This window comes from Rissa tridactyla, chromosome 17 (assembly GCF_028500815.1).
Source record: "Rissa tridactyla isolate bRisTri1 chromosome 17, bRisTri1.patW.cur.20221130, whole genome shotgun sequence".
Classification (NCBI taxonomy): Eukaryota; Metazoa; Chordata; class Aves; order Charadriiformes; family Laridae; genus Rissa; species Rissa tridactyla.
In genome coordinates this window covers 2,528,164-2,540,358 of record NC_071482.1, presented here as the reverse complement: position 1 = coordinate 2,540,358, position 12,195 = coordinate 2,528,164, and the positions used below count along the sequence as shown (strand labels likewise).

Genomic DNA, 12,195 nt, shown 5'->3' with positions numbered 1-12,195 from the left:
CAATGGACAGCTCATTTCCAGTAGTACTTTTTATAGAATAAGGCTCATAAGATATAGAATGAGGCTCATAAGAGCTAATTGAAATTAGAGTAACAAAGTATTTGGTTAAAATATCTGGTACTTATTGAAGTTGGAAGCAGGAGAACCACAAGATTCCCAGTTGAACAGATATAAAGCCTTGGAGACCATTTCCTGTAATGGCCACATTCCAAGGTTTTTGTTGCTAGCTTTGGAAATCTGCTTCTCTTTTCATGGCTACAGGGACGCATTTTGGTCCTTTCTGTACCATAAGAACAGGGTACTTCCTGCTTTCACTGTGAATGTAATAGCATACTATAAACAAGCAGTGAAAACTATCCAATATATGGGCTAGAGTATGGAAGAGAACAGAAAGATGAGAAATCTCCAGTGTGATTTACTGCCCAATAAATGCAATGATTCACCACAGTAACTTCCTGTTTCCAGTAGGCCAAATTCTCCCACCTATACAAGTGTTGAGTAGTTCCTTAAAAAATGCCTCATCCTACTGATTTGAACACGACCGTTTACAGATTAACATAATGCTTCATATGTCAATAAGGAGCTGGACCCTGGCTCCAGCTTGTCCTACACTCATATAATGGACAAGGCAAAGTGGGTGAAACAGAAGGAAAATATTTACCAAAGCAGAGCAGAATGCGTCCTTGGTTAAAAACAGACACTCTTTGCGGCTGTCTCAACATCAGAAAGGTAAAAAAAGCTTTTCACTTCTGAAATATCCTCTAACAAATCATTTCACTTAAGCAAACTGGTTACAATCCACTAAGGAAGGAATTGGAATATATTGGCTCACTACATGTCCTCAATTCCTGAACACGACCTACAGAGACCTGTGAATTTCACAGGAATAAGAGCGTGCTGCATTGCTTGTTAGTTGAAATCATGGGCAGCCATGCAAAGATGTGGATGCATTAGCCATGCCTCTCCCCAAGGCATTCATGTTTTTCAGATCCAAATGCAGTAATGTTACTAGGTAGTAAGATCTGTGGAGCAGGGAGCCAGGTAATAGCCTTCCCTAGTGCTTCTGCAACGCAGATTGGTTCCTGATTCTACGCTTGTTCTACAAGCATCAAATATCCTGGCTTTGATCAATACCTAAAAAAATCCTTTCAACATCCCTGAAACTGGAGTTATTACGCTCAGTACAGAGAAAGTAGGAGACAGAGGATCATGCAGGTCTGTAGAGAGGAGTCATTATACACTTTAAACTAAAACATATACACAACACTGTTCTTTTAACTTGCTTCTGATGCTTTCTGTTCCGACTGATATATAAGATGATTCTGCTTGGGAGTAAAGCTGGAATGCTTTCCAAGACACAACTAAGGAAGCTGCTGCATTTGATAAGAATTGTAACCTTCTTTCAAACTAGGTACTTGAGAGAAATATCTGCTTATTGAGTTGAAATAACATAGCCCATAGGTAGGATTGTCCAATGAAATATATTTCCCGGGGACATGAGAATGGAGTTTAAATCTTGTACTGAAGTCTCCTTGTGACAAGGGAATAGACTTCCTATAACAAGAGTACCCATCCAAATAGATTCCTAATCCTCTTGAGTTTTAATAGTTGCATCTGGTACAATATTTAAGAATCCTTCTCTGTTTAAAAAAACCAAAACAAAACACAGAAATAAAAAAACCTAAACCTCCACACAAATAGAAACAATATTATCCTTAATATACCACATACCACTCTCTTTCACAGATTCAATGCTATGCTGATTGTAAGGGATGTCTTTCCCTAACTGAAATTTCATGCTTAAGGGAAGATGAAGCAAAAAAAAAGAAGGATTCACAAAACCTTTACTTCAAGATCAGTTACTTGTTTGTACATTCCTGTCAACTAATCTAGTTAAGTCAGAGGTTGCTTTTCCCTACTCATACCATTTGCAGTAAATCAATGAGAGTTTGATTTTCCTGTTTTGTACCTGAGGACAAGTATTTTTCAAGTTGTACTCAGGCTCTTCTTGGGAAAAGTCATTTCTTCATCAGCTGCTGCAGATTGTTAGGAAAGAGGGTGTGGCCTTCCCAGGCTGACATCCTTCAAGCCATACCTGAATACAAAGAGCAAGAGAGAACTGCAGCCAAGAAACTCTCAAAAGCTGTTTCCAGTGACTGCTCGGATTGCAAGGCTGGCTTTATTCTGCAACTGCTATAACGTGCTGCTAAAAAGAGAAGAGAGAAGCTGGACCCAGCTCGTAGTGGCTAATTACACTGGAGAATTAAATACAATTACCGTGTTCTCAATGTGAAACTGGATTGAATTTTTTTATTGTTATTATTTAAACACAACTGAATAAGCTTTTTTCCTCCACTCTTCTTTTTCATCTTTTTCTACACACACAGTAGTAATGTTGCAAACAGTCTGCATGAGTCCTGAGCTACTGGGGAATCAAAACATCAGTGAAAATGAAATCTGCGGCTACAGTCCAGGCCAGGGGTCTCCACTGCCTGGAGAAACTGCCAGTCCTAAAAGCTATTTTCAACAGAGCCCATCATTGCCAGACTCTGGATTAACTGAATTTAATGTTGCGAGTCCCAGGATCTACCCTCCTCCTTCATGTAAGCCTCAAGAGATGTCTGCTCCCACTGGTAAGATCAACTCTTTATTCACATTTTCTATTTTATACAACACTATTACGCTTCTTTTGCAAAGCAATGAAGTACAATGACTTGCAACTCCTTTTGTGCTAGCAGAGAGCTGTATTAACAGTAGCACCTATTAAGCTTCTGTGTCAATAATATTGAAGATGTTCTCTCCTACTCCTATCTTGTTTTTATTTTATCGTGGTCTGCTGGTGAAGTCAGAAATTATTGTTTTGTAAAGGATGATCAATATTCTATCATTTCTGCCTCTCTCTAGCATCTTGCTACTCATTTGCATTCTGAATAGCAAGTTTGGTTCCAAATCTAACAGTAAGGTAATAGATATGACCCTCAGAGTTAATAACATTACATAACAATGACATACATACAACAATTACATAACAAATGACAAAAACTCATATGAAAGTGTGTTTGGTGAATCATTGCCTTTATGGAGTGCTTCAATTTCAGGGATACATCTGGGCATGTGGTCTGATCCATCGTACAGCATTTTTACTGTAAATAGCTTGAAAGATAATATCTTAGCAATTTTGGGGTTTTTTTATAAAGCTTTTAAAGAGGCCTTTACAATACTCTATAAAGAGTAAATAATTAATCGTCAAAACACTAGTCTAAAAAAGGAATTATTTCCATTTCTAGAGCAGTCTAAGAAATACACTATATTTTTTGAGGTCCCAATTTTTTAATTATTTAGTGATAGGTTAAACATTCAGAAACACCAGAAACCTTAGCACAAAATGACAATTCAATATATATTCAAAATGCACCATTTACTACTTGGGATTCAAGACCCTTCTGCTGAAGGGATGTCAGTCTCTCATAGCCTGGAGCAGGGAAGAGAAACAATATCACACAACTAGAAACCACATCTTGTGTGGCTGGTTTCCACGCCAATATTGCCTGCTCTGAGACAGCCCGAGTTTGGGGAGGTGCACCATTACCGTCTGTTGAGGTCCTGCAGTTCTCCTCCACAGGACTTAGCCAGCCGGACTCCAGCAGCTGCTACAGGGCACAAACACAGATTTTGGTTAAGGAGGAATATTGGTACAGGCACCTCATGTTTTACTTAACGCTACTGCTCCTGTAATAGGAACTGCTTGCCCAAGCTGCATACACCTATTTCATTTTAGGCTGCTGCATTGTTTAATCATAAGTGTGTTTTAATCACAAGTGCTGTTTTCACTCCTCACGCTATGAAGAGAAGCTCCTCTCTGCTCCAGCAAGCATTGCTGCTGGATGACTCCTTATTCGTAGTAGCCCACACTGACTCCCAGCACTCAGGCTTCTTTGGAACAGTGGCCTTCTATATGGTGTATTTTATGTGCTAACCAATTAGTAAGACCCTGAACTAATGCAATAAAGCTATCATCATATAATGACAATAGCCGTTACTGAATGCATTCTATATGAAGAAGATCATGCTCAAGGGAAGGGGGGCAGGGGTGGGACACAGTGTTACATAAAAGGTATTTCAAAAACAATGCATTTAAGCTCCTAATCTGGGCAAGTCTTTCAAACTTGGGGATTCGAGTACGAGGTGCAAGAAGACCTAACACAAACAATTGCAGAGCAGCTTGTTTTGACGAACACAAGCTTGTTTGGACAAATATATATATTCTCAAATAACTATTTCATTTCACTACAGAAAATCATTGCTTCCCCTTAAATCACACCACATTGACTTCCAAATACACCGAGAACCATTGGAGAAAGACACTGGACACAGCACCAGTATCTCATTTCTGAAACAATTCTGTTCCTTATTGTTCTACTGATACCAATGTAACAAGCCACAGGACAGGAAACTGCAAAGACAGATTTACTGCAACAGATGAAAATTAGAACATGACTAACAGGGACAGTAATCTAAACAGTGTTGACATATTCCCCAAAAGCAATTATGTGCTCTAAGTCAATATGGCACCCCTGAACTGAAAGGCACCAATAAAAACTGCCCAAGGCCAAGTCTCAAGATAGTACATTTATTTCTGCACCACTGAAAAGCTCTAAACCAGAAGTATCCAACTTCTTTTCCATTTTTTTCCCCAACCATCTATCCAAATTTCCTTCTGCATTGCTACCCTGCCCCTATTGTTCTTTTTCTAACTTCGGTGGCACACTGACCCTTGGGACAGTCTCTCCTCATCCTTCACTCAAAACTGAAACCGTCTCTGTGCACTAAAGTTTGACAATGGTCTTCATGTGGCAATTTGCAGGTTAACTCAGCTCTCTGCTTATGCCCTCAGACTGAAGATCCCACAGCCAGCTTTGGGGTTTGTTTTTGGTTTGTTTCTTAAGAAAAGAGATCCCTTTGTGATGCCGCACAGTCTGCTGTAGCCTGAGAAGCAACACATTAAAGTAATTGTTAATCAGGAAGCAGGCCAGAGCTAAAGAACATGCAGAGTGATGTGGACATTTCCCACAATCGATGATGAATATCAGAATCACAGGCCGTCTCTCAAGGTGACCTCATCCTCCCACTATTTTATAATAGCTCAGAGGATTATGTTACTTTAAGCATCATGTTATGACTTTTCCAGACTCCAGACTTAGCTCTGATCCCCCTCAGAAGCGCTACATGGGTGTGAGAGTAAAGATGCCAGTACGGGAATTACTGAGAAAAATTCGGCTTTCCAAAGGCCCGGACCCAGCTCACAGCAAGGTGAGGACTGAGTTTAGAAAGGTTACTTCCCAGATATGTAGCATCCCAGGGCACACACACCACACTCCCACTCCGCCACTGTTCTGGAGAAGTTACACCTACAGCTGCTGCCTCTTCCATCCACCCAATTAATATACCAGGCTGAGGGCCTGTGCTAGGAATATTTCTAAGACGGTGACAAGAGAACCCATTTGTGCCCTGGATACTATACGTTATGCAATCAAGCCAAAGATGGCCCAAGAACCAATAACAATTTTGCTCTAGCCACCCAGATTTCTGAATAACATGCAAAAACAACCCAAGTAGTTGGTAGATTCCCAGATACCTAGTCTGTTGTAAAGATCATTATCAGACTGCCAGGAACTACCCACTCATGGAAATTTATTCACCCACAGTCTCTGCTGTGCAAAGTACATAGCACAGGACACAATTTACTTTGTTAATGTTACAATATTTGCCACTGTTTCACCTTCACTTATGTGCAAGCATCTCAAATTGAGTTGGGTGTGTTTTTTCTCTTAGGAAGCCTCATTAATGAAGATGGTAACCAAAGGATCCTCGGGAAAAACAGGTTAGGAAACTCCTCTCTTAGTAACAGAGCCTCCTTTTCTAGTAGAATCATCACTGTTAGGTACACAAAGAGCTGGATCACTTCTCTCCCAGGGTAAGTGACCCATGCCGGTCCCTAGCTCCCCTTAAATTACAGAAGCAGGCTAGCTGTGCATCACACAGAATCACAGAATCTTCATGGTTGGAAAGGACCCTTAAGATCATTGAGTCCAACCAAACAACCTACAATCTCTGCCACTAGAGCATGCCCTGAAGTGCCACATCTAGACATTTCTTTACACATACACCATCATGTATGTGTTATCTGTGGAAAAATTTCTGATTCAAATACCTTCTCTATGTGTCGGCTCTCCCTCCCCAAATAGCTTATTTCTTCCTTTCTTTCCAACAGAAAAGAGAAGAGTTCACCCTTATACAGAGAAACAGCTTAGACAGGTATGCATAACACCTTCAACTCTGTGCTGCCAGCCTCCTCAGGCGTATTTCATGTTATATCACTGAGTGAGAACAGGACACTTCATGTCTGATTTCCCTCCCCCATCTTCCACCCTCCCCGTTTTTGTTGCTGTTTCAGAGCAAGCAGAGCATTGGGCAAACGCTAAAAGGCTTAGAGGACCTTGATATCCTGGTGGAGGTACTGCAGGAAGATTTGAACAAAAGCCAGTTGAAGAAGGAGTCTCTGCATTCTGTGCCAGATGGCTTTTGGCAGGGCTTCTCCTCAGATCTGCAAGCCTCTTGGTGTGAAACTGGAGGAAACAAGCAGGCAGCTGGTGGCCTGCAGGAAAGATGCCACAGCTTAACCAAGTTGTGTTCGTACTGCTGTTTTAAAGATTTCAACTCAGTATTACGGGGAGACGTAGAGACTTCTTTTCATGATGATCAGAAAAACACACAAGAGTCCAACTCACCAGGAATATTCTCAAGGACAAGTGAGAAAGAAAGTAGCTGGTGGATACAGGATGCATGTACGAGTACCCAGAAAGATTTCCCGAGGCGTTCTTCACAGAACACATCTCCACACTCTAACCCATCAGGAGGCTGTTCAGAGGTGCTTCTGGAAGCTAATAGAGACTCTCCAGACATCGAGGGACATTTGAAGTCTACCCCAATTTCATTCACACAGCAAGATCACTCTGCCATCTCTTTCTTCCAGTTCCAGCTACACAGGGAAGAAAGTTTACTGAGAAATATCCCAGCGGACAAACTGCTTGCACCTGATGAAAATGGCAACAGGTCTCCAATTTTTCTATTGAAATAGATTGATTTCTATTTCCTGGGGCATCACTTGTCCTGAGGCTTTGCTTTAACTTCAACTGCTAGTTTTGGGCACACCTGCAGCAAAGGCTTCCTCCCTCAAGGGGAAGCTAAAATTTGCCTCAGTACACACAGCTTTAGGCAGATAGTAAAAGTAGAGAGATTCTATATTTGTAGTAGTATTGCCAAACTACGGCTGACATCAGGACAAATTCAGAGCGTTAACAATATTAAAGACTGAGTTGTATACGTAGGTATCCAAAAGAAAATGAAAATCAAGCAAAACAAGTAATTGCTACAAAAAAAAAAAAAAGATCTTTTCCATGCTGCAGACGCTCTCAGAATAATTACTTGTATCATTAGTTGGTAATAAAAATGGGTGGGAGGATTACATTGAAAACATACATATGCTGCTAATCTAGAGCATAGACTTCCAAAGAACTGGGAGTGGCTGTTTTGTTAGAAACGAAAGCAAAGGTTTTACTGATCCCATTTTCCATAGTATAGCATGCTTATAGAGAAAATAACTGTTTATTTTAAAAACTTAAAATCTCTTATTAGGTTCCATACAGTTCAACTAGTTTGGGGAAGCGGGTATCAAATCAGATTGACATGAAGTATGACATAATTTATAAACTGTCCTAGTCGTGGTGGGAAAGAGATTAACTCCTATTCACATAGACAATGTGACACATAGACAATCCTGTTCCTAATTTAAACTATTTATAACCCATGCAGGGGAAGCTAAACACAGCGCTGTTCTCTTACATGAAGTACCACGTTCCATTCAGAATAATGATTTTCAGTGCAATACAAAGGCAGGACTACACACCAAATAAGCTAACTCTGACTTGTACTGAATGGTGAGCAATATTAATTACCCACCAAAAAAAACCCCAACCAAAAGACAAAAACCAAACAGAAACAGCAGTAAGCGTCAGAGTTATTCAGACATCTTCAAGGATATCACGCTACAAGACAAAGGGTAAATAAATAAAAACAATGCCTGCATTAATTTTTCCTCCAAAAGGAAAGGAAGACATGCCCAAATTTAAGAGAAAAAAAAAGTCTTTTTCAGGATGAAATTCAGGAGAAACACTTGTATTATTTTGAGTAGTTCAATGAGACTGAATACACAGAAGAAATTGAGCTCTCCTCCTCCACAGGACTGAACTGCAGTTTGGAAATACTTCTTTTCTTTTAAGTGCAAGAGGAGGGTTTCCCTTAACTCGATTTTTAGGTATCTTACGCTGTTTCCCCTGTAATGAAGGACGCTTTAAAAAAGGAGGAGGAAATAGATATTGTTAGCAAAAAGGAATCATGGCGTAGCTCCAAGAGAGGAGAGGAATGCTTTAAATAGCTAGAAGGAAGGACCAAGAAATCGTGTCAGACAAAATCAGGACCCCCATTATTAATATAGAGAGACTAAATAAATCAAATGCTTAAATATCCCAAGATTTCATAATTTGTGAACCTTAACATTTCATTCTTTAAAATACTCACTGTTACTTTTGAGTATTTTAACCACTGCTTTATCTTCTAATTGTTTAAAACTGTGTTCTATTCCAGGCTGCTGCACAAGGCGGTTGCTCAGGGAAGAAGAGCTCTGACTTATGCACTTGCACAGAGATTTGCATTCCTAAATAAGATCAATGAGAAGGATGCAGAGAATCGGGTAGGATGCTAACTTGCCAAGAATAGGGTAATTTTCTATCACGTGCAAACATCTTTCAAACCCCAGCCAAGCACCAAACATCCTTTTGGACAAGGTGTGGCTACTGTCCTTGCAAGAGGGGAAAATAGGAACAGGGATCTGTTCTGCATAGAGCAAGTACTAACACAACTGGGAAAAGAACCCAGAGTCCCAACTCCCCACCTCATTCTCTAACAAGCGTTGTTGTTTTAAAACTATTTTTGTCTTTCACAGTGAGTTTCTCCTGTTCTTCTTTTCTTAGACTGCATTACATCTGGCTGCAGAAAAGAACCAACATCTGATGGTGAGTGATCTGATATCCCTAGGAGCTAATGTCAATGAACAGGACGGTTTGGGGAAAACTCCGCTCCATCTGTGTGCAGAGAATGGCTATTTGAGAGTTTTAGAGGTAAGTTGGTCATTTATGTTGAACAAAGACACACGCAAAGGTAGAGCAAAGACAACAAATGCATGATATTTTGTTTAAAATATACAAGAATTTTCCATACCTGAAAATTAGCTTTGGTCTGATGTGGTTAAAGTACGATGGAGCTGTGGGAAGAGGGGTTATTTTGGCACTGCCAAAAATCAGGACTTAATCTCAGGCTTCTTCATTTCAGGTTTTGAAAAACTGCAAGAACAATGGGGTGTGTCTGGAAGTGAATCTGACTGACAACTATGGTAAGAAGAAAAGCTTAACTGCGTAGATGCTTAGTGCAGATTCCAAAACTTTCAGGCTACAGATTTTATATAGGCCAAAGAATGTTCAATTTCATGTTTAAAAATAAAAGATCCAGGAGGAGAGCCAATCAGTCTTAAGAGGCATCCCCTTATGAATAGCCAAGTGTGGGATGGTTTACTCCAGTGAGGTGTTCAAGCACTGGATTTGTTTGACTTCTGTGGTCTGTTCTGATCAGGTTTAACACCACTACACTGTGCTGCTCTTGCCCACACTGTCTTGGTTACGGAATCTCAGAAAACTGACATCGATACTGACATGGGAAGGTTTCTCAGACTACGCAAAGATCAAATTCTTGAGGGAATTAACTGCTTATTACAAATGGGAGGAAAGCCTGAGTTGCAGGTGAGGACCAGCAGCAGGCTGTTTACTGTGGCCCTACGTTTTCTTATTCTTTTGCAATCACAGGTTTCGCTGTCATTTGCAGGTACTAAATTCATGTCAAATTACCACTACCTATTTAAAAATTGAGGAGAACACAGAACTCATGTGCTTGCTTCAGACTCATAAACCTACGGGACAGAACATTCTTCAAGAGGTAACTATCTATAGCTACTTTTACACAGGCTCTAGCATTTGTACCCAAGAAACCAAATACAATAATACAAGCTGTACCACCTTGTAAACACAATAGATGATGCTGCCAGCCTTGCCCTATCTTGCACAGGGCAGAAAATCCCCTTTTCAGGGAAAAAGCACTGTACAAGCTCTTACCACACTTGGTCCCATCCCAGCACTAGGGACTGCTATATTTGCTGTAATTTACAGGAGTCCAGTTGCATGCAGGTGCTGCCAGCTTAATTGCTCACACCTGTCCCCAATCCAAACTCCTCCAACAATGCCTTCATTTCCAACATTTTACACCACACCAAGCCAGAGAAGGGCATCTCAGAAGCAACACCAGGAGAATTCTTCCTCTGCTGATAAAAGAATGCTACAAGGCCCAAGTACTGCAATATAATGGCTATATTCAGTTATCTTCAGCAGCTTCTTAAAAGGGAAAGAGCTCATCTGCTCTGTCCCTTAGCACACACATTCAACACCAAAACTACCCCAAATCTGCATTACTGGGCCAAAAGATAACCAGATTATCCAGTGGGTATCAGCATCTCTTGCTAAATTTTTGGTGCAGGACAAGACACCAACACTGAAAAGCAGATGCTTGTGTGCTTAACAGAGGACTAGGTTTCTAGGGTGAAATTCTGCTCTGTTGAAACAATGCAATATCCGCAACAGATTCCAGTATTCTTGTCCAAGACTAAGCAAATATTCAGTGCTTAAAAGTGACAGCCCTTTTACCTTTCTCAGGTCTTTTTTGACCCTGTCAGGTGGGAGTTACCACCAGCGTACATGTACAAAAACTGAGAATATAATAAAATTTCAATTAGAAATACAGAATTAAAGTCGCATTTTGGAACCTATCTTCTTAACAATTATGCTCTGTAGGAGATAAAACACAGCAGAAAAAAATAACTTCCTTCCAGCTCATTATTGACTGAACTATTAAACATGCCACCCTCTCTAATCTTATGGTAAAGGGAAGAATCTAGACTTCGTGTGTCAGAACCAGTACACGTTTTTGACACAAAACCTGCATCACTGTTAATGCTGTAAGTTTACTATTCTGGTTTCTTCATCTCTATAGAGGTACAGTTTGCTGGATGCTCCAAGAAGAATGCCCAATCCATTGTCACCAAATAACTCTTCTGAACTTTTTTCCATGTCATCTTCGGATCTCTTTGACGTCATTCTTAAAGGTATTTTGTGGTAGGAAATTGATTTTACCTAGTTGTGGTCTTTGTAACTCAACAGCTGTAACGTAGTGCCTAGCTCCGGTACCTTCCCTGCATTGCTACATAACAATCAATCAGTTCATGTGGAACTGATGGAAAAGATGCCCAGTGACTTATAACAGACTTTGGATTAACTCCAGAGTTCTGCACAGAATCTCTTTTGCTTGCAAAACTCTTTACTTATCCAAAACCAAGTAGAAAACAGGACCATAAATATGCGGCATTAGAAGGAACACTTAGCATGTAGATTGAGCTGAATATTTGTTGGTTTATTGCCTTCCAGGGAAATGCTGATAAGGCTCATTATCTGCATCTCATGGTCCACGTGCTGCAACTGCTGCTGAAGAATAAACAGAGAACAGACAGTAATAGTCTTCAAATGTATTACAGCTTGAACTGACTGTTGAAAATACCTCCTCAGTACCCAGAATTAAAGAGTAAACTAATCAATGGGGAAACCCTCGAGCCAGGTTTCAACAGTATTAGGCATTCAGTGTTAGATACCCCAGTAAAGGAATAGGTCTTAATTTTCTCACAAAGCTGAGTGCTTGTACTTCTCTTTTGACGTCCATTTGAGTTGTAGGTGTTCTACATTTTGAAGCTCTGACAAATTTTTAATGCAGGTGCCTAGCTTAAGAAAAAAATCCCTTTGATTTTAGCCATTAAGAGCGTAGTCTTAAGGGTACCAGTGTAAGATTAGTCTCTACGGTCCGAACTTGATGTTTGGATGTGCTGAAAATCTCAGGCAACATCTAATTTTAAACATGAGCTATGGGAACTCAGAATCTGATGGGCTATATTCAATACTTTGCAGCCTGGCTCTGAATTTGTCCAAG

The 12,195-nt window shown here is 40.3% G+C and overlaps 1 protein-coding gene across 1 annotated transcript; it reads left to right on the top strand.

Moving 5' to 3' along the window:
• Positions 1–2,392: 2,392 nt before the first annotated feature.
• On the top strand, positions 2,393–11,337 carry LOC128918521 (NF-kappa-B inhibitor zeta-like). Its single transcript, XM_054222810.1, has 11 exons — positions 2,393–2,633; positions 5,189–5,310; positions 5,833–5,881; positions 6,272–6,315; positions 6,455–7,113; positions 8,704–8,809; positions 9,090–9,236; positions 9,448–9,508; positions 9,745–9,911; positions 9,994–10,104; positions 11,212–11,337. Exons 1-11 carry the CDS (start codon positions 2,393–2,395, stop codon positions 11,335–11,337), a joined length of 1,833 nt encoding a protein of 610 aa, XP_054078785.1.
• Positions 11,338–12,195: the final 858 nt, after the last annotated feature.